The sequence below is a fragment of the Fundulus heteroclitus genome, chromosome 20, assembly GCF_011125445.2.
Source record: "Fundulus heteroclitus isolate FHET01 chromosome 20, MU-UCD_Fhet_4.1, whole genome shotgun sequence".
Classification (NCBI taxonomy): Eukaryota; Metazoa; Chordata; class Actinopteri; order Cyprinodontiformes; family Fundulidae; genus Fundulus; species Fundulus heteroclitus.
Genome location: NC_046380.1, coordinates 3560518 through 3587136, shown reverse-complemented (window position 1 = coordinate 3587136; position 26619 = coordinate 3560518). Strand labels below are relative to the sequence as shown.

The 26619-nt window shown below is 41.7% G+C and overlaps 1 protein-coding gene across 1 annotated transcript in view; it reads right to left on the bottom strand.

Annotated features, from left to right (window-relative positions):
• Positions 1-2967: 2967 nt before the first annotated feature.
• Positions 2968-26619, bottom strand: part of mtss1 (MTSS I-BAR domain containing 1) — a 60720-nt gene continuing 37068 nt past the window's right edge. Inside the window, exons 4-16 of the mRNA XM_036151919.1 lie at positions 24293-24377; positions 21220-21311; positions 21073-21147; positions 16566-16723; positions 16376-16483; positions 15364-15458; positions 14652-14727; positions 13362-13535; positions 9245-9373; positions 7547-7697; positions 6071-6097; positions 4652-5307; positions 2968-4240 (exon numbers count right to left, since the gene is read on the bottom strand). Coding sequence (XP_036007812.1) covers positions 3791-4240; positions 4652-5307; positions 6071-6097; positions 7547-7697; positions 9245-9373; positions 13362-13535; positions 14652-14727; positions 15364-15458; positions 16376-16483; positions 16566-16723; positions 21073-21147; positions 21220-21311; positions 24293-24377 — 2276 coding nt within the window. The 3' untranslated portion in view covers positions 2968-3790. The remainder of the gene's footprint in view (positions 4241-4651; positions 5308-6070; positions 6098-7546; positions 7698-9244; positions 9374-13361; positions 13536-14651; positions 14728-15363; positions 15459-16375; positions 16484-16565; positions 16724-21072; positions 21148-21219; positions 21312-24292; positions 24378-26619) is intronic.

The window sequence follows — 26619 nt, the reverse complement described above, 5'->3', positions numbered from 1 at the left end:
CAGGCTGCTGGAAATGTTGCAGTAAAACCACTAAAGGTTTGTGAAATAAAAGAACCAAAGTCCAAAATGTGAAAAAGACATTCAGGAAGGCAAAAGAACTGTGGATCAGTTCAGAAGAATCTGACTCCTTGAAGGGAAAAAGGGACATTTTAAGATTCCAACATTATTATAAACGTCTCAGTTTTTAGACTTTAATTTCATCTGTAAATGTGAAGCTAAATGTTTCCGCGGAGATGAAAACATTGTAAACAGAGCGGAACTGGAGCCTTGCAGGTGATGGAGATGCAGACGGTCTGTTGCGCCCCCTGGTGGCGCAGAGGGGAACTGCGGCTGGTGCAACATGAGCGCAACACTCAGAAATGTGTGCAGTCATGGTGATGCAGCTGATCTGAGTCACTGCGCAGCAACAGTTGCTGTTTCTGGGTCAGACTGAGTCACCAGCGGCGGGGATCGCGGCTGAATGAGGGACCGTCAACATGTGAGAGAAGGTGAAGCCACTGACCAGATGCCAGACCATAATAAAAGACCCCAACCCAGAATATAACCCACACTTTTAAACTCAATGCCAAACAAAAAGTAAAGATCCTGGTCCCAAAATCTGATCCGAAGTCATAAAACAGGATCCAAACCCAAAGGAGACTGACTTAAACACAGGATCCGGCTCGTCTGGATCATCCATGATTGGGATCCAGAACAATAACCCTGGATTTAAAGTAACCCTTTACACTGCAAAAAGAGAACAAACAAAAAAAATCTTGAAAATGCTGTTTTTGCCCTTAATTTGAGCAGGTAAATAAGATCATTTGCCAATGGAATAAGATTTTTGCACTTAAAAAAGGAACAACTCATCTCCATCATCTTATTTCAAGGGCATTATATCTAATTATCTTATTTTAGGGGTAAAAATTCCCATTCCATTGGCTGATAATCTTATTTACCTGCTCAAATCAAGAACAAATACACTAATTTCAACAACATTTTACTTATAGTTCCTTTTTGCAGTGCACTAACTCTCAGTACCTGTGTCAGGAACAAGACCAGCAGGTCCATCCGGGTCGGTGCCGGCTTGGTTTCCTCACAACAGAAACATCTCACCTGCTGCCTCTGAGCATCAGATGAGTCAGAAAAGTCCCAGGAGTAAAAAGAAAGGCTGGAAAATGATTAAAAAAATGAGTCAGGCTTGATCAAAGCTGAGTCACTCCTTTGATCTCAGGCCGATGACATCAGAACCGGGTCCAGGGTGACCTTTGATCACAGCAGATATCTTCCTACAGGAATAAATCAGTAACTTTTTCTAACCTGTCTTTATTCTCTGTAGCCTTTTATTAATTGATGTATTTTTAGCAACACTTCATCTGTTGAGATGTTCTCCATCAGGATTTCTGAAGCTTTCACTCATTTCAGAAATATTTTAGCTTTTAGGTGGTGAACTATGAACATTAATCAAGTCATTTTAACCCGACTGAACAGAGTTAAGAACCGGTTCTTCTCAAGGAGGAACTATGACAACACAGCTTACTGTGTTCAGCACAAAGAATTAATTTTACCAGCCATGTTTTAGTGTTTAACCATAAAAAGAATATCCAGTGACTGTTATTTAAAAGCAGACATGGCCACATCCATTTGTTGATGTATTTTTATATATATATATATATATATATATATATATATATATATATATATATATATATATATATATATATATATAGTTATTGGAGCAGAAAAGGCACACATCTTGCTTTTCTGTGGTGGAATAAAAAAAAAAATCAGGTTGTGATAAAAAATTAGCAATTAACATTATTATCTCAGAATATTTTAACGCACATTTCTGTAAATAAAGCCTCAGATCATCACTCTTCAATAAGCACCTTTTACCTCATTATCTGTGACTCATGAAGGACAATTAATTCATTAACACTCGACATCAAAGCCCTCAGACTCTGATATAAACTTTTAATCATCTTTTTTTTATCTTTAGCACACTAATAAAAATAAACTTGTCCATTTTCCGTTTGTTATTGTGTCCTTTAAGACACGCGGTGACATTAAAGACTCTTTGAATCATTAAATCAATAAAAGCTTGATTCTGGAGAAGTTTTTATTGCAGCTTTAGCAAAAATTAAATACTCAGAAATCCTTTAAATTCCAGCTTTAGTAGGAAAGGAACCAAGTAAACAGGAAAAATGAGCTTTTCTCACTTAAAGAAGACAAGAGCCGACTGCCATCGTTCTCGTTGTTGATCCCACGGTGAACGGAACCAGCAGAACCAAGCGGGTCCAGGTTCTGCTGGTTCTGGTCCTTCGTCCGTTAACAGTCACACATCCAGTCGGATTGGAGGTGGTCAGAAAGTTCACCAGGTAAAATCTGATCGCATCAATGAACCAACAATGAAAAATGCAACATTTTTACAGAACGATGGTATTTACAGGACCAGCCGGCGTGTCGGGTCCAAACGTCCCGTCCGGTTCAGGAGAGAAGCTCTGAGACGTACCAAAATAAAAAGGCGATAAAAATCAAAAGCAAACAGAATTATTTTCAGCTTTAAATGAAGCAGCTGCCGATTGGAGGCTGAACTACATCTCCCAGCATGCAGCTGCTGCAGCCAGAAAAGATCCACTTTTCAGAGTTTAACAGATTAAAAGTTTTTCATACAACAAAGTCAGAACCTGCAGAAAATGGAAAGTAAAAAAAAACAAAAGAAACTAAATTAACTCTTATAAATGATTGGAACGAAAATCAGCTCCTAAAATAATATCTTATTACCTCTTTAATTATGAACTGAACGATTTTGAACAAATCTGCTTATTTTACAGTGAAAAATGAGATCAGAGTTCTGGGGTCTGAAGACCGAGGAGCGGCGCCGATCCAAACGGATCAGATTTAGATTTCTCTCAGCTTTAACCCACAACTGAAGACTTTTCTGAGGCTCCAAGAGGAAGAAAACATACCAAAAAAAAAAAAGTTCAAATCTGTTGTTTTATCAAACTGGACCGAGAGCTAAAACAGAACCAGCTATTTCAGCCCGACCCAACCAACGCTGCGGATACATCCTTTAATTTAAAGGTACGTCCTGACGACATGAACATCATGATGTTCTGGATGAATAAATCAGCCGAGATCTGTTCGTTCACACCCAGAACAGATAAACATGATCAGAGTAAGTTAAGCTCGTCACCGCCGGTACCGAGGCCTTTAGACCTCCATATGGACCTGAACCCGGTTCTGCCACTACGTCAGGTTTGAGTTCAGCAGAGATTTTTAAACTTAATCTGATTTTAGCCGTTAAGAGAAGATTTTTCACGATTGTTTTAAAAATGAAGGGGAAAAAAAGCAGAACCTAAACTAAACTTTGGCGAAAGGAGGAACGGCTTTCTGGTGATTATCTTTGCTTCGTCTGCTGAAGCTGCTCGTCACAGCCGGCTATGCTCACAGCAGAACTCAGAACCGCCCGGTCCGGTTCAGCCTCCGGAGGAACCGCCCGGCTCTGGGGCTCAGAGTTCACCTTTCCGGGATGATCCGGTACCGAATTAACGGATCCAAAGCCCAGCTTCCCACCACGGATCAACGCAGAGGAGCCGGTCTTTAAGCCCCACCCTCCTGGTCACCTGACCTGGGTCACATGACCCGGGTCACATGACCCGTTTGTAGAAGACTGAGAGACGCAACAAGTAAACAGTCACATGAGGAAGCAGACGCCTCAGAGCTTCAGGAGCGGTTCAGGATGTTTGTGTCTGCGCTCGGTACCGGACTCCTCCGGCGCCGCGGTCCGTGAACGTCTCTCCACCGGAGGTCAGTTGTGATTAACCGGGGGGGGCGGCGGCGGCAGGAGGGGGGCGGAGCGGTCGTTGGTGACGGTCCGTTTCAGCGTGACCTTCCTGATGAGCGTCAGCATGTCCGCCTCGCCCTGCTGGGCCGGCGGCTCGGGGTTCTGATCCGGGCCGGCGGGCCGGTCCTGGTGCTGGTCTGCAGCCCGCGGTCCGATCTGGTCCCGCTGGGGCTGGAGGTGCGGCTGCTTGGGGGGCTCGAGGCGTTGCTGCTGACCGTGGAGCTGCTGCTGGAGCTGTTGCTGCACAAGTTGTTGCTGTTGGATGTTGAGAAGTTGCAACTGAGATTGCTGCAGCTGAGATTGCTGCAGCTGAGATTGCTGTGGCAGAGATTGCTGCTGCAGCTGGGATTGCTGCGGCAAGTATTGCTGCGGCTGCTGAGATTGCTGCGGCTGAGATTGCTGCAGCTGAGATTGCTGCAACTGAGATTGCTGCAGCTGAGATTGCTGCAGCTGAGATTGCTGTGGCAGAGATTGCTGCGGCTGCTGTGCATGTTGCTGCTGTGGCAGGTATTGCTGCGGCTGAGATTGCTGCAGCTGAGATTGCTGTAGCTGAGATTGCTGCAGCTGAGATTGCTGCAGCTGATGCACCTGTGCATTTTGCTGCGGCTGCTGAAGCTGCTGCAACTGTGCATATTGCTGCGGTTGCTGATATTGCTGCGGCTGATGCACTTGTGCATGTTGCTGCTGCAGCTGGTATTGCTGCGGCTGCTGAAGCTGCTGCTGACCTCGCAGCTGTTGCTGCTGGTTGATTTGTTGCTGTTGCTGCAGCTGTTGCTGCTGGTTGATCTGTTGCTGTTGCTGCAGCTGTTGCTGCTGGTTGATTTGTTGCTGTTGCTGCAGCTGTTGCTGCTGGTTGATTTGCTGCAGCTGTTGCTGCTGGTTGATTTGCTGCAGCTGTTGCAGGTGTTGCAGGTGCTGTCTCTGTTGCTGCTGCTTGACGCTGCCGCCCTCTGGTGGCAGAGGAGGGACGGTGGGAACGGGCACGGGGATGGGCATCTGTCCTGGGATGAACTGGTAGTACGGGGAGGAGGAGGAGGGTAAGGAGCTCAGGCTCTGCGTGGAGGTGCTGAGTTTGCTGTGAGCCAAACCTCCGGCCGGGGGAACCTTGAAGACGTTGTCGTCGTTGCTGCCGCCGCCGCCTCCGGCTCCTTTGGGGGGAACCTGCGGGGTGCTGATGGGAATGGGGATGCCTCCGCTGATGGTGCCGCGGCGGTACGGCACGCTGGGCGAGGGCTTGCGTCTGATGGTGGCCGTGTGGGAGGAGAGGCGACCGGAGCCGCTGCTCAGCTCGCCTTCGGCCAGCAGGCTGACGGTGGAGGTGGGGCGCCGGGACTGGGCGAACTCCCGGTACTGGAACCTGAGGTCCGAGTTCCTGGGCATGGTGGAGGACTTGTCAAAGTCGGACTGGCTGTCGCCGTGGGACAGCTGGTGGAAGGAGATGGAGTCCGCGTCTCCGTGGAGGGAGATGGACTCGTAGTCGGCTGGAGAGAGGAGAGCAGAAAGGTTAGTGTGGTCGGTGTGAAGGTGGTGACCCAATCAGTGGTGAGATACAGGCAGTATTACACTAAACATGAAGCTTCAGCTCATGGTCAACAGCCTGAGACACAGGATGGGAGACAGTTTAATTATTTCTGAAAAATGGACCAGATGTGTCAAAGAAAATCAGGAAATTAAATGAGTAACTAAACATTTTAGCCATTTGACACATGAACTTTATCTGCAGGAACCGGAGAGGAAGTGACAAAAAGACGTAGGGCTGGACGATAATTCAATAAATAAATAAATATATATATATATATATCATTACATCCTCCCAGCCAATCACAACGCAGACCCAGGAACCAAGCTCCGCCCCCTTCACAGAGTTCCTGCGTTCTTTTTTCTTTTTTAAAAACTTGCAATTTTGGTAAAAAGTTGGTTGAATAAAAGTTCGAGTTTGAATTCAGTATTTGTGTCTATATCTAAAAATAGGTTGCTAAGCAACAGCATAAAATGGTCAGGGCTGCATTTAAAATATATCTTTTGAATTTGTTGATAATTATCGATATCGATCAATATGATTTCTATTTTATCGTCCAGCCCTGTCAAACTTATTGAATTATGATCAAAATGATGAGTTTAGAGCCACAAGATGTATGGGAAGAATATAAAGGCTGAGAGGAAGCCACTCTGAAGGCGTGCAGCGAGGACAGACGGGCAGGAGGACAGACGGGAAGGAGGACAGACGGGCAGGAGGAGACGTACCGTAGGGAGGAGGATCTCTCCTCAGAGCTGGAAGAGAAGGAGGGAAGTTTAAAGGAGACACCAGGAGGAGCAGCAGGAGACGCAGAGAGCAGAAAAAAACAGAACAGGATTCAGACGAGAAGGAGAGAGACGCAGCTTTCTGAGTGAGCCGGCCCGTGTTTAAAAGCCCAGAGGGGTCGGGGCCCTCAGGGGTCCTCAGGGGTCCTCAGGGGCCCTCAGGGGCCTCTAACCCACACCTCTCAGGTGTGTCTCCACACCAACACACTTCACTTAAACTCTGTGGGTCCGGTTTGACCTGCCTGCCCTGAGGAAACAGGATTTAACAGAGCAAACAGGTCCGAGCCTCCTGCTGGGTAGTTACTGCGTGGCGGCCATCTTTCAGAGGGCAACACGTTCAACTGATAACAGGAGCTTCTCTCCTCTTTAACATCCAGGTTGAAACATCCTGCGATGGTTGGAGCGTCCACCGCCTTGTTAAAGCTGAGAACCATCGTCTTAGAGGAAGAAACGTGGCTGAGAATGAATCTTGAATGATGGTTTGGTGAAATCCAATCAAAGAAAAGCAACAGTAGAGCTCAGAGTTGTGTTTAATGGTGAGAATATGAACGTTTCTCCACGCAAAATGTGAAGGAGAACCAGTAAAGATTGGAGTCTGGAGGACTGATGGGTCCAGATCAGGCCCCTCACTCTGGTTTTTATGAAAGATTATCACATTCTGCTGGCATATTAGTTGTTATTTTGGTGTTTTACGCTTTGCTTTTGCCTAATTTGTTACTAAATAAAGCCTTTCATGTTTATTTTTAATAACAGAGGAAGTACGTACTGCACATGTACAGCAGGGATTAAACAAAGAAGCGGCTAACGGCTATTAGCATCTCCCAGAGAAACAATGAAGAAAGATCCAAGATCCAGTGAAAAAGAAATGTAAAAATAAAATGATTCCAAGAGGGAAAAGCCTGAAATGTCTTTGGGAATCCAGTCTGAACGTTGGTGTTCAGTGAAGCGGACGCTAAACCTGCCGAGGCTCAGATGTGACGCAGAGTTGACTGACGTGTGTAAATGTTCTGATATGAGGCTCTTAAAGTTGCTGTAGATCGTTTTATTTAATTAATAACGTTGGTCTACGTTATTAATTAAATAAGAAGGAGGGAAGCTGCTGCTTTACTGTGAGGCATTGCAGAGGGTCAGGCTCAGTCCGGCTTTATTTAATTTAGATTTATAAATTAAGCAAACCGGATATTATGATAGTTCGTTATATTGCCACTAGATGGCGCCACGTTTGTTTATATCTGCTAATCGCGCCTGATGCTGAGACTAATTATTTTAAAAAAAGGACCATCATTATCAGGATGGAGGCTTGGTGTGTATAACCTTATTTCATCATGATCAAACTGTTTTTATAAGCATATAAAGTGGCTACATAGCACTGATGATCACTGGGAGAAAAGGAGACATGTGACGCGCCTCGGCACTCACTGTGGGTGTGGATGGTGTCCTCTGAGCAGGACGGCGTGGTGGTCTGGGTGCTGTAGCCGCTCGAACAGTGCAGAGAGTCCCTGCTGCTCCTCGGGGCGTCCGAATTCAACGCACCCAGCGTCAGCACCAGCTGGTCCCGGGCCGAGCAGGACTGCAGGTGGAGAGAGAGAGGAGAACGTAAACGGTTCAGAATCTACACTGCAGTCCACTCAATGACGGGTCGAGTCCAGAACCGGATGTGGGTCAGAGTTAAGACCGCGGACCAAAGCATGCGGCACAGGACGGCTGAACCACAATGTGATTTAAGACAGAGAGCGAAAAACGACAATGAAGGGAGCAGAAAAAGTGAGGAGAGGAGAAAAGTAAAGAGGAGAGGTGATGTATGCTGCCCCCTAGTGGAGGATGTGGATTTATTATTATTATTATTTATTATTGAGCGACACATCAGCAATAACAGCAGTATCAGCCCCATATGTACCGATATTAACGACTGATGTTTATTCCTGTGATGCTCCTGCTTGTGTTTTAGGAGGAGGGGGGGGGGGCATGTGATACTGACGCAGCGCAGGATTGTGCCGCGTGTAACCCACAGACATCATATACGTAGACGCGTCATAGGTCAATAAAGTAAAAATAAACAAACAAACACAAAAGTGATAATGTTATGATAAAAACATCATATTATGAGAATTAAGGGGGAACATTTCCAGAATAATCACAGTTTGCAGAATTATTTCACTCCTGGAGTAATAGGGCCAGGTTAGATTATTTTAAATATTTTTATTCTTTAGGAGAATAAATGCAGGAGAATGAAGCTAAAGGGTTACGAAAATAAATTTGTAATATTACAAAAACAAAAATAATACGAATACAAAGTATATTCAGAGATTAAAGTCCCTCTGATACTGTTTAAGTGACTGAGTAACTGCAGATTTGCCACATTAAAGATGGCGGACGCTCTGACGCATCGCAGCATAGGCAGAACCCGCCCAACGACGCGTCTACTCTTATATTATGTCTATGGTGTAACCAGTGTCCGATATTAACTTCCTGATTCACCGGTAGACGTAAAAAAAATCAACTGGCATATTTCTACCAGCGACGGTAAGTCTGACTGACTCCTGCCAAATATCTCCACATAATGGCGCTACGTAATTAGCCTGAGCTAATCGCTAGCTGTTAGCAAACGGACGTGACGTAGCTGCTGTCGTTTGTGCGTTTGTTGTCATACGAGCTAAAAGCAGAGGAACATGAAGAAGCATCCACCCAGATGATGACTGAAAAACATGATTTATTTGGTACAAACATTTAATCGCCGTGTGGAAGCTAGCACCTCTGAAATTTACTCGCCAAACAGAAAACTTACTCGCATTTGGCGTCAGGTGAGCGTTAATTTCAGACGCTGTGTGTAACTGAAACAATGTCAGCGGTACTGAAATAAATACATTATTGGTTATCGGCCATAACAGCATCATAGATCGTTATCGGCCCAAATTCTAACAGTGGTGCACCCCTTAATGAGAGCATAAATGAAGTTATTCTGCAGGTATTAATTTATTTATTAGGAAACATTAATGTCTTTAGGGTTTTATGTGTTTAACACCTTAAAGCAGTTCAGGCATTTATTTTCTGTGATATTTTATCTCTCCCTGCCTGTGAAGTGGAGCTTTGTTGAGGTTGCCGGTGCTCAGCAGATACCTTCCCAGACGCAGACATGGCTCGCGCTCGTTCCCCGTGGTGGCCGTAGATTTGCGGGGGGCCCAACAGGCCGTTCTCCGGCCCGCCGCTGCCTCCGGACGCCGGCGGATTGGTGGAGCCAACGGCATCCTGTCGTGTCATAAATAACCCGGTCAGAGTCAACAGGAGGCGTCACCGTCACAGCAAACAACAGCATGCCTGGGTGTGAAGCCACAGAGCCATCAGAGAAGTCCTTCAGCCGGAACAACAGGCGCCGCGTCAGCAGAACCAAGAGGAACACAAATACGTTCCGTATTTCTTTACTGCTCAGAAACGTCTGCTGGGAAAGTGGTTTCCGGCGGGGGGGTTTTCTGCGATGAGGAGATGTTTGCGACACGCTGTGCAGCCCTGCTGAGGAGCAGCTGCAGGACTCCTGTAATGGCTCCTCTGGACGGGTCAGAATCACACAGAGAATGAATGGATGGGCCGGACTCGCTGGGCTCGGGTCAGACGCTGGAACCATGATTTATGTGTCGTGAACTCATCCCACAGGTGATCTGAAACATCAGACCGTCCCAATACGCTGGACGACAGAGAAGACCCCATGAGGAGTGAGGATGACACCTCTGGGGTCCGAGTACCGTGTTATTCAGACTATAAGTCACACTTTTTTGTGATAGTTTGGCCGATCCTGCGACTTATATTCAGGTGCGACTAATATATCACATTTAAATGGTAATTCATCTTGACCAGTATGAATTAAGGCGTAAACGTTACCGTCTACAGCCACAAGAGGGAGCCCTAAGCCTGAGAAAACTTTCCTGTTCCTGTACCAATTAAAACAGGGTGACCAGACGATGAGACAGACTTCTATTCAGAAATCCCTGTTATTATCTCCAGCTGTCACTTTCTACATGTCGTATTAATTAATCCTGTTATTATCTTCAGCTGTCACTTTCTACATGTTGTATTAATTAATCCTGTTATTATCTTCAGCTGTCACTTTCTACATGTCGTATTAATTAATACTGTTATTATCTTCAGCTGTCACTTTCTACATGTCGTATTAATTAATCCTGTTATCTTCAGCTGTCACTTTCTACATGTTGTATTAATTAATCCTGTTATTATCTCCAGTTGTCACTTTCTACATGTCGTATTAATTAATCCTGTATATTCTTCAGTGATGGTATCAAGGTGTTGTTTGTTCCTGTAATACTTTATCAGCTGGTTCTGCTGTTCTTTATATCTCTCTCTGCAGGTGTAGAAGCAGACTCAGAGGATGTTATATCGCTTTCTCCCTTTCCTCTTCTCCTTCAACTTTTCTCCTTTGTTTCTTCTACCTTCTTCTTTCAGTCTCAATTTAACATGAAATAGTCCCAGCATAAATTATAATAAAGCTTCTTGCATATATAAATCAAGCGGAGAATTATGGTGAAAGCGGTAAGGCTCCACTTGTGAAAGTAAAACCTCTTGGGCTCTTTTGTGGCAATAAGAAAATAATTATTAATGCCACATTGCCAGTCAGGACACAATAAAAAAAAGGAGGAGTAAACATTACTGTATATAGTATATATATTTATCGTATCATGATGGAGGAAAAAAAAAAATCTTAGCACAACGAGAGGTATTTACTCGGTCCTGCTGCTGTCCCGGCGTCTCCGCCCCGTCGGCGTTGCAGATAATGCAAAACAAACCAACCTCCAGAAGGAGCTTCTCAACAAAATCAGACATCCCCGGTTTTCGTTAGAGAAATCTGGTCACCTTAACTTAAAAATTAATTGAAACATTAACTTATAGACAACAAAGACTGAACACATGTTTGTTGTTTTTATGTTTCAGTCTGTGTTCATGCAGCTCTAAGGAACCAGACCGAGACAGAACCTGTTACTGTCTGTGAAGCTAATAGCAGCTAGCGTTAGCTTACAGCAGTTTATAACTTCTCTGATGCTGATGCATATAGTCCAGTGTGACTTATATATGTTTTTTTCCTCTTTATGACGCATTTTTTGACTGATGCGACTGATATTGCAAAAAAATACGGTAACCGGGTCCAGGTCAAGTTTTTAGGGTGCAGGCACAGAGAACAATTGAAGTGTTTTATTTTTGGCACTTAATTGCAACTCAAGTCGGAGTTTCTGTTCGGTCACCTGGATCTTTTTGAGCTTTTTGGGGTTTTTTAATCACCTAAAATTTTACTTCCCAGGAAATGGAATCATAATCTTGCTTTTAAAAAAGGTTAAGGTTGCGCGGTTAATGTCTAGATTGTGTTTATTCGGTAGAGTTAGATGATCAATAGTTAAAATAAAGGTTATAACCTTTCCTCTATTTAAGCAGGTAGAGACTCGCCTCGCAGCCCCAGATCTCACTTTTTAAAGACATCTGTGAAATTCATGAGTTCCCGCCACCATGCTTCTCTTTCTTGACGTCATTTTTTAACATTCTTTTTTTTACCAGAAACTGATTATTGATCAAATTTAGAGTAAAGCTAATTAAGGCTGGATCCTCTGAAAACCGGACCAACGACTCTGATCCAGGCTGGATTCCCTCGTCTTCTCTGGACCAGCTCCACGCCGCCACTCGGTTCCCATCAGCTTAGTTTAGAGCAGAATTAGATCCTAAGTGTGATGGATGCAGTCAGAGGTTTCTCCCTTTCAGGGCCACAGCTTCAGGTTCCTCCTGTCCTAAAGCTCGGTTCTGTGTCTGGGCCACAGCAGAACCCCTCTGACCAGTTTCAGCGTGGGAACCCTCGGCACGCTGCAGGCTTTAGACGTCTCCCTGCTGTAACACGCCTGTTTTCTGCTGCTGGCTGACTAACGCAGGGAAAACGTGTGAAACACGCAGGGCAGCGTTAGGACCAGGACTGAAAACACTGCTTGGTGTTGTTGCTGCAGAGGAAAATCCAAGTGGACTTCACTTTTTAGTGTTTTGTTTTTCAACTTTTCCTGGAACTACTCTGCGTTCCCATCTTCCCTCGTTCTTGAACCAGGTGGGGGGAATAGTTAAGCAGCAGCCAAAACGTCCCCCTGTCCTCCTTTCCTTTGCCTCCTATGTCCCGTCTGTATTTATTCTCTACAAACAGATCTTGTAACCAGGGCTGAGTGTCATCTAGATGAGCCGATTCGATACGATTCTCGATACAATAGCTCAGCTTGATTTGATTTGACTCCATTATTGATATTTCTTACTTTGAAATTAATGCTCAAAGTCATTCAAATCAACAAAATCTGCCAAATATTATATTTATGCTCAATTTATTGAACACTAATATATTAACAGGACAATAAAATGAATTTGGTTCAATGAATTTGGTTCAATGCATTTAATGTATCACAGAAATCAAAAACGTCTGATTTTAGAGACGAAGGAGCTTCTAAAATCCTGTCGGCCGTTCTGCAAATGCGTCTCACTGCTCTTCCTCACTGTGAACAGTAATGGCTGTAATAACGCCCCCTAGGGGTTGGGAGGTATATTGATATTGAAAGCCAGAATATCGATATTAAATCCTTTTTAAAAGCATCGATATTAATCTTTGTATCGATTTTTATGCACAGCCCTACTTGTTACAAAGTCTAAATACGACATAAAGGCTCTTCTGCCATTTTCCTCGCATATTTTAGATGAAGCTTAATCTGATACCTGAAACATCCAGAATAAAAATCAATATAAAGTTTTTAAAGAACGAATTTATCCACTCGGGGAAAATCTATCCGGACCGACTGGACCCAATGTGGATACATATTCGGCCCCCTTGATAAATCACGAATTAAGCTGGATTAATTACATTTAATGAGTTTTAATCCACCACCCAGACCTGATTGGTACCAGACCTGGAGAATCAGGAAAGCACTTTAACAGAACCGGAACAACAGGAAATAGGGTAAAACATCCAAAACAAACAACACATCGCGACACAACACTGTAAAGTGCAAAGACAAACACAGCAAAGGGGTCAAAGTTCACGAAGCCACAGATAAAACCATTAAAACCAGGAAGAATACGGGGTTGAGGGTATGAGACGATGTGAAGGATGATGAGAGGGATTCAGCTTGGTGACATGAACAGATGGTAAAAAAGACGAGTCGGCACTCTGGTTGGTGTGGGGGGGGGGGGGGTAGTAACTGAAACTCATTCTCACGGTGGTCATATCCCTGCGGCTAACCCGGCGACTCTGAGCGGCGTGGCGCCCGCAGTCTGCGGCGGGACCGCGGCGACCACGGCTGGCGTGGCGACTGAGGCGCGAGGGGGAGCTCCCTTCGCTGAGGGACCGCCCACTTTCCTCACAGCCGTACAGCAGGTAAGGAGAGGAGGGCTACACAGGAGAGAGTCAGAGCTGTGGACCGCTGCTTTGCTCACAAAGGCTTTAACTTGGTGCAAGGGGAGTTAGACTAGTAAGCAGGCGGGCGTCTTAGATGCTACATTTAGCAGAGTTTTATATTTAGTTTTGGTTAAAATGTCAGTGGCAGCCAGGAGGATCATCACTGACGTTAACTAAATGGCCAAAAGTGTTAGGTTAGGTTGAAGCGCAGCCGCACGACGGTGAGGACTACAGCTGTGTGCGGCTCTGTTACAGGAAGTTTGTGCTTTTTAAGGCGGGGTTACATGATGCTACCATCAGTAGTCAGCATCTCTGCGGTTAACTAAAGGATTTCTTAAATGAGCTCGCAGAAAAGAAACTGTGTAGAGGCGTTGGTCAGAGCAGATTTCAGCCTCCTGTTTCCTTGTAAAAATGTTACTCGTCTTTCCTGTAACCAATAATTTTAATTGTTTAAATAACCACTGGCATTTTCCTCTATTATTCTGGTTTTGGGAACATCTCTAAAGCAGAAGTCTCTTTTTTCCTTATTCTGCAACTCGCTCTGATAAAACTTCAGAGCAAAGTACAGGTAAGTTACTGACGACTGATTATTGCTTCGCAGAACCCCGCTCGTAAACGGATCCAAATGACCCCTTCAGGGTCACTATATCACTTCCAGAAGGATAAAATCAGAAGTAATTTTAATGTGAAAGGATGCAGGAAGTGTCTTTTTTCCCCACAAAACTAAATTTGTTGATTTTTCCACAAATTTTAAACCATTTCTGGAAAGGAAAGACTGAATAGCAACATTCCCACATGGGTTTGTTTTCATGTTAAATACATATAAATATTCGTGCTTTACTCACATTTAAACCTCAGTTTGTAAGAAATTAATCTGCATTTTAAAATTTTGATTTGGAAATAAAATAAATCCTTTGACTTTAAGCAGATAAAGCTAGAAATAGACTACCTTCTTTTAAGCAAAGCTTAAAGAGATGAAAGTGCATTTTAAAGCAGATCTGCAGGCGGGACCGGCAGCTTTTGGCCATGTAGTTGTAATTAAGGATTATTTTATCTGTTAGATGTTTGGTCACATCTGACCTCGTCTCTGTCTGTGTAGGCGTCTGTTACCTGCAGGTGAACTCCATCCACGGCACAGTTGATGGAGTCCAGGGAGGGAACGTGCCTCACTGATCCAGACTGATAGCTGCAATCAAACACAAAGATACGTTTTCATAACAACAACAACAATAGTTCAAACACTAAAACCCGAGACGAGTTTAAATAAAATGCTCAACACCGTTAGGAGGAACGGCGGCGGCAGAAGAAGAAATAAAGCTGTTTTTTTATCCTGAAGGTGTGGATGTGATCACAGATTTTAACTAGTCGGGAAGAAGAATGTGATAGAGGTGGGGATAATAAGACGTTTATAAGGTTTATAAGACTCTATTCTGAGGCTGCAGTGGTTGTTTCCCACTGATCTACAAACACTTGTAGGACCTTAGATCTCTCCTATTTCTACAGGTTTCTCCTCCTTAAAGAGCCACAGAGTATAAAGCCTCATAACGAATAGAGAGACTGTAAAGATGCTGAAGTTTTAAACTCGCCATCAACACCAAGGAAAAGTGTTTTTTTTTTCGTAGCGTCACTATTTATCAGCCAACTGAGCGCTAACGTTTCCTGTGCCGACTCATAATAGGGCTGGGCTACAAATCAATTTAGTCGTTTAATTCCAATTTATAATTTAATTTATAATTTATTTATATTTATTAATGAACTCGTTGGACTCCCATGAAGAGGTCAGCAGCAATTCTGAAGATATGTTATAGATATAATCAGTCACCTGCTGATGCTGCTCCTCCTGGACCTGTTGCCGGGAGAAGCTGGGGGGGTCTGATAGGTATAGTTAAAGTCTGAACCTTTCAGATCCAAAATCACCTGAAGGAAGAAAAAACAGACAATTTAAATGTAGTGAATTAAGTGATTTTTACATTTTCTGGATTATCTAACTCTGCTCAAATAAAAAAAAAAAAAAATACATCAATAAATCTCTTTGTTTAAACAAGTTGTCTATTTCCAGCACTCTGTGTACGAAGAGTAAATTATCCCTGGCTGCTCCTTAGAGAGCTATTTGAATTGTAAATAAAGCAGATTATAGGGAGCATACAAAACAACTTTTTTGTTAATTTAAAAACATTAAAATTTAAAGATTTGGTTGACTTTAAAACTGCTTAATTCATGTACAAAGTAAAGAATAATCTGTTGCCATTACACATTCAGGGTCTGTTTATGATGTGCGTTTTTTTTATTTTTATAAATTTTATTTTTTTCTGTTTTTGATCTTAGAGCATATAAAATGTTCAGAAAACCAAAAACAAGAACAAATGTAAAACATTTTATTTCTTTTGTTGGGGTTGATGTATGGAACAAACTAGATCAGGAGCTAAAAGACTTGACAACATTAATAAGGTTTAAAAACATATTTAAGAATAATGTGATTAAACATTATGAGTTATGTGAATGTAATTAATAGCAGGAATATATAACAATAATATATCAAAATGTTATTATTGTAGGATAATTCTTTTCCTAAAATCATATTTTGGTATGTATTACAAAAGGCAGCCATCTTTTTTTCTTTTCTAGTCCAATGTAAATTGGTTTTGGAGCGTGGGCATTATAAGCTTATTGCTTCTGCCAATACATCCGTTTTCAGACTGTTTTTTTTATTTATGTTACAAGAACATATATTGTCATGTATTGTATACTTGTGTGTCTGAAATAAAAAACCAAACAAAACTATTGTATATCAAACGTTAGGAAGTAGAACCCAGAATAAATGGAGGGTAGGACACCTGTTCACTAGCCGGGGGGAGTTTATTGGGCTCGGCCGTCAGGTTGGTCAGATCCTCCAGGATGGTCTGCAGGTGGGTCACCTCGCCCAGCATGTTGATCTCATGGTCCTGCCATCACAGAGGAGAAAGAAGGAGAAACCCTTAGCGCGTGTCAGAGGCTGGGAACAGCCGGATCAGACAGAGCACCGACCAGCACGGGCTTCAGCATGCTGACGAAGCTGCAGTAGCGAGCTCTTTCTTCGATCAGCGCCTTGCACACGGCCCGCTTCTCCGTCTCCTCCAGGACGGCGTAGCGCACGTTGACATCCTGCAGGGCGCAGTCCAGCTGGCCGCGGGCTTCGTCCTTCCCTGCAACATTCAATTCAATTTCATTTATATAGCACCAATTCATGAAACATGTCATCTCAAGGCTCTTTCTAAAGTCAAATTCAATCAGGACACGACATCAGTAACATGTCTAAAACTTTGAAATGTAACGAAAACGAATATGATTTTATAACATTAAAACCTAACAAACAACTAATTTTTGTTAAAACCTAATTAAGTGTTTAATAATCTATAATTGTGCTGCTTAATAATGAGCAGATTAACAGGATAACGCTGTAATACTTGGAGGGCGCCAGCAGGGGTCAGCAGAGAACAACCAGTCTGTGGTGACTGAAAGGTTTAAAAATTCTCCACCTCAGTTTAATCATCGTTTAGCGCGGCAAAAAGAGGAAAATAACCTGAAAATCAGAACCAGAGAGAAGGGTCCGTCCCGGTTCTAACCAAATAAACCCGGTTCTGACCAATTAAACCCGGTTCACACAGTCAGGATCAGGAGAACTGTGACCCAGACTTCAGTCTCAGATTTAGTCTAAACTAAAGACGTCCGCACTTTCTGCCATGTTGGCCAAAATGAAATAAATAAAAAAAACAATTTTACATAAAAGAAAGTAATTACCCCAAATTGTATACAGTTTTCCTTTTACCTGCTCTACAAAATACGGTTATGCAATATTTTATGTAAACAAATTAGTCAGATTTTATGAAGGAAAGGGACGCATAAATAATTGCTGATGCGTAACGTTTCAGGCAAATTTGCCTTATTAAAAGATGGTCCGCCAGTGCACAAATTTAACAAAAAAATAATCAAACATTTTTGTTTACTGTCAGCAATAAGAACAGGATTTGGGTCAGCCTTTCTTTTGAAATGCTTGCTGTACATAAACAATTTTAATAACCGAGTTAAAAGCAGATTTTTGAGCAAAAGTAACTGGTGTTCTCTGTAATTAAAACAGGAATACTTTATGTTGCACCTAAATTTTTCAATTACAAGAAGATTTGAACTTGTCTGTAATAACTTTGCTGTAACTAAACATAAAAAGGGTTCCTCTGCATCAATGACTTTTTTTTTTTACCCCTGGTCTAAACTTTATTAGGTTGGACACATTAAACAGACACTGAGGAACGAAGCTTGCCAAATCTCTGACGTCATTTCCAGGCACCTCAGATGTTTCCACATTAACTTCAGTCAATGTGAAGCTGTGATGCTCAGATCTGTTTTTATTTATGGGCAGCAGGCGACGTGCTCTAGAAACAGTGTGTGAAATTAACTTTGTGACGTAAAAAAAAAAAAAAAAAAAAAAAAAAAAAAAATCAACCAGCCAATAGGGCTGAACAATTAATCGCATTTTCAATATAATCGCGATTTAAAAAACGCAATTTCCAAATCGCAGAGTCTGCAATTTTTGGCTATGTAACAATTAGTGAATTAGAAACGTCCATTAGGTGTTGGTAAAATGTTTAAAGTGGGTTTGCTCCACATGGAAGGGAAGACAGTTGCAGCAGTGAGATAATCTAATTTTATTACTTGTTTTAGAGTTTATATAATCATACATAGCATTAAGTACAGGTCAATCAGTTTAATACACAGACTTGCTTGTTGGTTGCACTTTATGTTCAACAAGGATTGATGTCCAAATCAATTAAAAGCTGTTCTCTTGAATAATATTCTGATCAATAGAAACATTAAAAGTTCATATTTAAAATAGTCCTTGTTTACAAACATCTTTATTTAGAGGCCATTTTTGTTGCTTGTGGTTAACGCAGAGAAAAGTCAAAATTGCAATTTTGGTTGAAATATATTGTAGGCAGAACGCAATCATTTCTGCTCTGAGTTTAGAAGCTGCGGGTCTTTTAGCAACTAATCTGAACAGCGAGGAAACAAATTGATTTGTTGTTTGTATATATTTAAAAAGACATGATAAATTAAACTGGAAAAAACATTGCATTAAATCGCAATATTAAGAAAAGAAAATCGCAATTAGATTATTTTCCAAAATCGTTCAGCCCTACCAGCCATGCGTATTTTTTACCGGCTAAAGTAAGTCTGACTGAGTCCTGCTAAACATCTCCACATAATCCCGCTACATAATTAGCCTGAGCTAAACGCTAGCTGTTAGCAAACATGACGTAGCTGCTATAGTTTTCTGTCACATGTGCTAGTGTTTGTTTGTGAGCTGAAAGCAGCTAAAAGCAGAGGAACATGAAGAAGCATCGACCCAGATGACTAAAAAACACAATTTATCTGGTATAAACATTTACTCGCCATGTGGCAGCTAGCTCTCTGAAATTTACTCGCCAAACGGAAAATTTACTCTCGTTTCGGACCCTGCCTAGAAACCTTTAAAATAGACGTTAAAATGAAACGTTCAGGTCACTCTGAGCCCAGCAGACTCGTCTTCCATCAGGACGGCCGCCTCCAAATAAAATCAGCAGCCATCATGGATCAAAACAGACCCACATGGCAGAAATCAGCTCAGATTACTGGCAGCTGAACAGTTTTCCAGGACATGCAGAACGTCAAGGCAAAGAGTCTGGGTTTGGGTTCCCACCAGTGCAGAGCTTGCTCGGCAATGGCAGCAGACACAGAGACATTTGGACATCTGGACAGCTCTGGGACACCCAGAGAGGAGAAGAATGCTGAGGAACACTGAGTGGAACCAGAACCTCCTGCAGGAACATCGTCCTCCAGGAAGAGTTAGGCGCTGATTTCCCAGCAGCCGTGGTTCAGAGACAGAGACGACTGAAGTGTGTGAAATGTTGGAGCGTCTGTAAGGAGACGTTTTCTAATTGTGGGATGTTTAAGGCGTGTCGTCTGATAGCAGGGCAGGGTGTGGACCAGGTGTTTGTGCAGCAGGTCCTGGTTTCTGTGGCAGCGCTCCAACCAACCAGCCCAGAGTGGGTAAATAACTTTGCTCTGGCAGTGTAAGCAGGATTATCTCGCTCCAGACACACGGTTCATCTTTTTTCAAAGCGCTGACAGAGCCGAGGTCCAGGCTGGGCCACGTCAGAGCAAACAAATCCAAAGTCAAGTCTGACGAGCATCAGCTCAGGACCCGAGGGCCCAGAATCAGCTCCTGGTGTCGGCCCTGCAGTCATCGACAGATCCACACTCGTCTGTCAGCTGATCCTCTCTGGTAAACAAACGTTTCTCCTCACAGAGCAAAATTAACCCATCTGCAGGATCCACAGGCCGCCGTAGCAAGAAAAAAACAACATTTTATTTTCTTAGAGGAAGAAAATCCACACAGTCCAGGCTAAAGGTTGACTTACTTAACCTTTAAAGGTGCATAACCACGTTATTTTTATTTGTTTATAAAGTCAGTAGCTCACTCTGGTTGCATACAAAGCTTTTAAGAAAGATTATCACGTCCTGCTGGTGTATTAGTTCTTATTTTGGTGTTTTACGCTTTGTTTTTGCTCAATTTGTTACTAAATAAAGCCTTTGGTGTTTATTTTTAAGAACAGAGTAAGTACGTACTGCGCATGCACGGCAGGGGTTAAATCAAGAAAGCAGCTAACAGCTATTAGCATCTCCCAGTGAAACAATGAATATATATATATATATATATATATATATATATATATATATATATATATATATATATATATATATATATATATATATATATATGATTCTAAGAGGGGAAAGCCCTGAGCGTTGCATGTTCACAAAAGCGGACGCTAAACCTGCCGAGGCTCAGATGTGACGCAGAGTTGACTGACGTGAGTAAATGTTCTGATATGAGGCTCTTTAAGTTGCTGTAGATTGTTTTATTTAATTAATAACTGTTGATTTTTATCACGCAGAGCTGCTGCTTTACTGTGAGGCATTGAAGAGGGTCAGGCTCGGTCTGCCATTATTTAATTTAGATTTATAAATTAAGTAAACCGGATATTATGATAGTTCTATGATACTGTCACTAGATGGCGCCACATCTGTTTATTCTGCTAATCGCGCCTGATGCTGGGGCTGTTTATCCACAAAAAAAAAAAAAAACAGTCAAAACATTATCAGGATGGAGGGATGGTGCATATAACCTTATTTTCTCATGATCAAACTGGTTTTGGTCTTTTTTTTAAGCACATAACGTGGCTACACAGGTTTAAAAACAGTTTCTATGGTCTGCTCCACCCTGCAGGTGTATCAGCTTGCAGAGGGATCGTTTCCTCTTTTGGAGGATCAGGTGGCCGACAGGAGAACAGACACTTTGATCAAAACATGTTTTTAGTTTCACTGCAGCCCGGATCGAACCGAACGCTTAAGATTTTAAAAACACGCTCCGTTATCTTCACAGGTGGGCTCTGATGCCTTCATCTCCAACCCTGCAGAGAAACAGCCTCAGGTTTTACTCCTGCAGGGGGTTTCTTACCTTTCTTCACCTTCTTCTGCAGTTTGATGGTGTCCGATGATTTCTTCTTGATGTCGGCTCTTGCCTTCTTGTATTCTGCAGAGGGAAACAAAAAGTGAGAACAGGTCTGAGGTCTGCGCGGCGGCTGCTGACGGCCCGTCGGCCCACCTTTGGCGTGGTCCTTGTCCAGCTGACTCGCCGCCTTCTTCCACTCCTCCATTTTTAACTCCAGTGGCGTGATGAGGCCTTCTGAGAGAGCTCTGAGGCAAAAAAGGCAAAAAATCAGCAATCAGCTTCAGTCTAACATTAAAAACATTGTCGCAACTGAAAGTGGTGAATATGTCAACATTTCACATTAAAAATCACCGAAACGCTCACGTTTAAATATGTTTAAATTCAAATATCTTCATAACTAAGCTAGCAGACAGTTTCAGCATGTTGGAAAATAATCTGCCGTATAACCGTGAGCCAAAAGATAGCAGTCATACAGTATTTAAGATTATGTAAAATTATGTATGCACTGATTTAAAAACCTGATGGCTGTTATGGCCGATAACTGATATTTACTGATATTTAGGGACCTTTCATACCTGGGAATTGATACGGGTATTTAATGGTACCTATTTACGGTGCTTTTGTGTGTTAATGCAGTGATAAATGTCAGTCTGTTAATAAAGACTCAATTTAACATATTTATTTCTCAATATATAAACTTGTTTGGATCTACAAATGGACCTTATTAAACAATTTATTGATTTTATTACATTTCCTGAGAAATAATTGAGGCAATGTATTAATAAAACAACATTTATTAGCGGCACAGAGAGAACAAGGTGAAGACAGCACTGAAGCTGTGTGTGAATAAAACTCAGGGAATTGTTTTAGAGAAGAAATAAATATATTAAAAACGTATTTTATCCCGCTTTGTAAATCAGAGCTGGGATACATTTACGAGGAAACAGGATCAACTCGATGTTAATGCAGATTTATTATGGTTCCCCATTTAAAAAAAAAGAGAAATCTGAAAGAAATTTTGTTTTACTTTAGTTTAATTTATTTTTTTACAAATAAAAAGAAGCTATTGGTAGTAAAACTGCTGATATGATGACACACATTGCTGAAATACGAATAGTTTTCAATGCCTATAATTAAACTAAGTGTATTTATAGCCAGCCTAGTACGCACAGAAACAAATCTGCAGAGTGAAGAATCTGACGTGTGCTGAAAGCCAAAGAGGAATAAAGCAGAAATATCAGCTAAAGTCCAGTTTCTGCACAAATATGATGTTCTGCTGCTGTTTGTGACGCGACTTCAGCGGTTCTGTAGCGTGATATTAGTGAGTTAATCAGCCAGTTTATTTTATCAGTGGCTTCAGCAGTTATTATTAATCTTAACCTTCCAGCGTGGCCGTGGTGATTCTGACATCCTTTATATTCTCATTTATTAAACACAGCTGACTGATAGCTGACAGGACAGAATCTACAAAATGTCCCTCGTTAATGAAGCTTAATTAGCTACGATGCATCCCATCCGCTGTGCTTCAGATCTGACTACATGTGCATATTCACATTTAAAACATAAATGCTTCAGTCAGCTCTTTGGCTCGTCCAAACAGTCCTACTGAGACTTTTTCCATGTATGTACCGGTCCTGGACATCTGAAAAGGGAGACGATTTCACAGGAAGACGGCCCTCTGGCCCGGATGATAATTAGACAACAGCAAACAGAACCTGAAGACTGCAAAAAGGAACTAAAATTAAGTAAAATTTTCTTCTATAATGAATATTTACTCTTGATCTGAGTAGGCAAATAAGATTATTCGCCAATAGAATAAGAGTTTTGCACTTAAAACAGGAACAATTCATCTTCATCATCTTATTTCAAGTAAATATATCTAATTATCTTATTTTAGGGGCAGATAAGATTACTTACCTGCTCAATTCAAGGGTAAATACACTCATTTAAAGAACATTTTACTTAATTTTGGCTCCCTTTTCACAGTGTGTGCTCCAGAAATTCATGTCAAAGGAAAGAAAAAGTTTGTTAAAATCCTTCATCAGAGGAGCTGAGACGTCAGTCAGGACAGGAAAGGCTGAAATATCAGAGAGCCGAAGGGTTCAGGCCTGGGCAAAGGTTCACATTTCAACTAATTATTGAGCCAAAGCAAAACTGGCAAGAAAAAAACCCTAAGAGTCACGCTGCAAGAGTCTGAACCTGAAAGGAGCGCCAAGCTTCTGGGATCATCCTGATCCGACCGGAAGGCCGTCGGCTCAACCAAACACAGACTAAGGGCTGTTTAACCGTATATTTTAGATTTAAAGCAGGCGGAGGAGGACTTACACTGCAAAAAGAGAACTGAAAGTAAGTAAAGTTTTCTTGAAATGAGTATTTTCCTTGATTTGAGCAGCTAAATAAGGCTATTTGCCAATAACATGAGTATTTTTACCCATAAAATAAAATAATAAGACATCCAGCACTTTAAATAAGATGATGGAGATGAATTGTTCCTATTTTAAGTGCAAAAATCTTATTCCATTGGCAAATAGCCTTATTTACCTGCTCACATAAAGTAAAAATACACTCATTTAAGGAAAAGTTCCCATTTTGCAGTGTAAAAACATCATCTTCTAAACCAGGATAGATCTGGAGCGTCAGAGTTTATCATTTTCTCATTTTCAAACCCGAAAGGTTGATTTAATGCAAAAAGCAAATGTTTGCCTCGTGTGAATTATCCCACACATCAGAGCCTGGTGAACAGCACACTGCAAAAATAGACCTAAAAATAAGACATTTTTTCTTTTGAAATGAAACTATTTGACCTTTATTTGAGCAGGTAAATAAGATGATCTGCCAATGGAATAAGATTTTTGCACTTAAAATAGGAACAATTCATCTCCCTCATCTTATTTATAGTGCAGGATGTCTAATTATCTTATTTTAGGGGTAAAAATACTCACTCCATTGGCAGATCATCTTATTTACCTGCTCAAATCAAGGGCAAATGCATTCATTTCAAGAAAATTTTACTTATTTTTAGTACTTTTTTTGCAGTGCAGGAATAGGTTTAATTAAAAAAAGAGCTTGACTGAGAGGAACCTGCTGCAGGTCTCCCCTGACACAGATTCAGCCTGGCAGACATCAGCAGACGGTAATTTGCCGTCTGCTTCCCACGCAGTCAGATAAAAGCAGTCGTAAATGTGACGTCAGATAAAAGCAGTTGTAAATGTGACGTCAGCCTTACGTGGTGAACAGCTTCAGCTTGGACTCGATGCTGCGGTGTCTCATGCACATCCTGGTCAGCGCCGAGCCGATGTCCTTGGTGGCCCCTGCAACACAAACCAGGAGTTTCACTTTAGAAATGCCGACACACCTGAGGCAGGTAGGGCTGCCGCTAACGAGTGGCTCAGAAATCACGTTTTCTGTCGCTTATTCTGACAACTAATCGGGTTATCGGATGAAAACTACTGACATATTCTGCAGATTTTTACTTAGTTACTTAAGTTATTTTATGAGTGAAAGAAATACACGAAAAATGCAAAAAAACAAACAAACAAATAAATTCCTTTTCTGAATATTACTTACATTATTTCTCGGACTATAAGACATTACATATTCTTCCCAAGTGTTGAGAGGAGCGTCTTCGTTGCTAACCAAAGTCGTATTTACGCATTTTCACAGATTTTTGAGCACATTGTATCACATAAAATCAGTCAGTAAGCACAACTGTAATCATATATAAAGCACATCATCAGTTTTTGAGAAGATTTAAGGATTTTAAGCAGCGACTGCGCTAGGGCTGAACGATAATTCAATAACAATATATAACGATTGATAGAGGTTTATCAGTGATAGAAAATAGTCAGTAAAAAGTTCAATAGAATAAGTTTCCCTTCCTTTATGCATTCTACCCTATCATACAGATTAATATCATTACATCCTCCCAGCCAATCACAACGCAGACCCAAGAACAAAGCTCCGCCCCCTTCAAAGATGTCAGAGAGCATATGTTCTTTTTTTATTTTAAAACTTGTAGATTTGGTAACAAGTTGGTTGAATAAAGGGTTGAGTTTGAATTCAGTGTTTGTGTCTGTATCTAAAAGTAGGTTGCTAAGCAACAGCATAAAATGCCCAGGGCTGCACTTAAAATATATGTTTTGAATTTGTTGATAATATCGATATTGATCAATATGATTTCAATTTTAAGTATATGACTTTTTTTTTCTATATCCTCCAACCCTACCGAGGTTTTCTGAAAATCCTTCCCCACAAACCAGGAAAAGTGTAGATTAAGGAAACTAAGAAACTAAGTCCCTGCAGTGGAAAAAAAGGCTAATAACTCTAAAACTATCACAGAATGTATGTTTTTTTTTAAATAAAAATATTTTATGTTCTATAGTGTGGAGATGCTTGGTGGCATTACGCAATAATCTGACCACAAACAGCCACATTTGTGTGAAACTTGCAGCGGAAGCCTGGAAAACCCAAAGCTCAGCAATAAATCTGCAGTAAAACTCTGATTCAGCTGCTGTTGCCTCATACGGGAGACTCGCTCACACAGAGATCTGATTAAGATCTTAGGACGACTGCGGTAATCTGCTGGCACGACGCACGCAGGTTCATGTGTCTCACTGTGGTCCTAAATTATGTAAGAACATCATATGCTTTCAAAACTGGTTTGGGTTAGAGTTACGATGCGAGGTTTCGCCCAGACACACGAATAGGCAGCAGCCGTGGCACGAGATCAGCGTTGCTTCACGTGACGCCGACGGCCGTATGTTGGCCCAGACACACACAAACGCCACAAAAACTAAAACTTCTGCACTAGAATATGACGTTTTTACACCCTGTTACTCTAAAAGTTAAAATAGTTAAAAACAGTTATAATAGTTTATCGGTTTTGCCGAATTATGACGCCAAAGCGTCCTGATCACCAGAAATAAAACGGAAACCCTGGTATGTTGTTTTTTTAGGAATAAATGAAAATTTTTAGGTGCTCCATCAGTGTTTTACGGAAGATAAAAACCAAATAGCAGATGACCAGGAAAAAAAGGCTGTGGCTGTAAAACACAACAGAACAACAGAAACAAGGATAATATGTTGATGTGAAGACAGGAGCCTTTTTTTCATCTAAATTTGGTTTCCTGATGTAAATCAAAGCCTGGGGCTTTTAAGTTGACGCGTTTCCGTAGCAGCGGGTCATTTATTTACATTTGTTTAATGATGAATGAAGAAAACTGCGCTTTACCTTCAGTCCAGCAGGGGGCGGTAATAAGAAACCAAAGGCCAACAATCAAAGCCGTATCCTCAAAGCGTTTATGGACCCCTGAAGTATTTCTACTTATTTTTACTCAACCAAAAGATTTAATTCTGTTACGAAATGAAACCAGCGGACAATTAAAGAAAATGGAGGATGAGTTTTGAAACCTATAATTTTTGGTTTTGCACGTTTTATTTAAAGATTACGGGATCTCACAGGTTATTTCTACTCCTCTGAATAATCAGTGGAAAACCTTAATCAGAGCCGCGCTGCAGCTGCTGGGCAGGTTCCTGCAGGTTTTCTCTGGTATT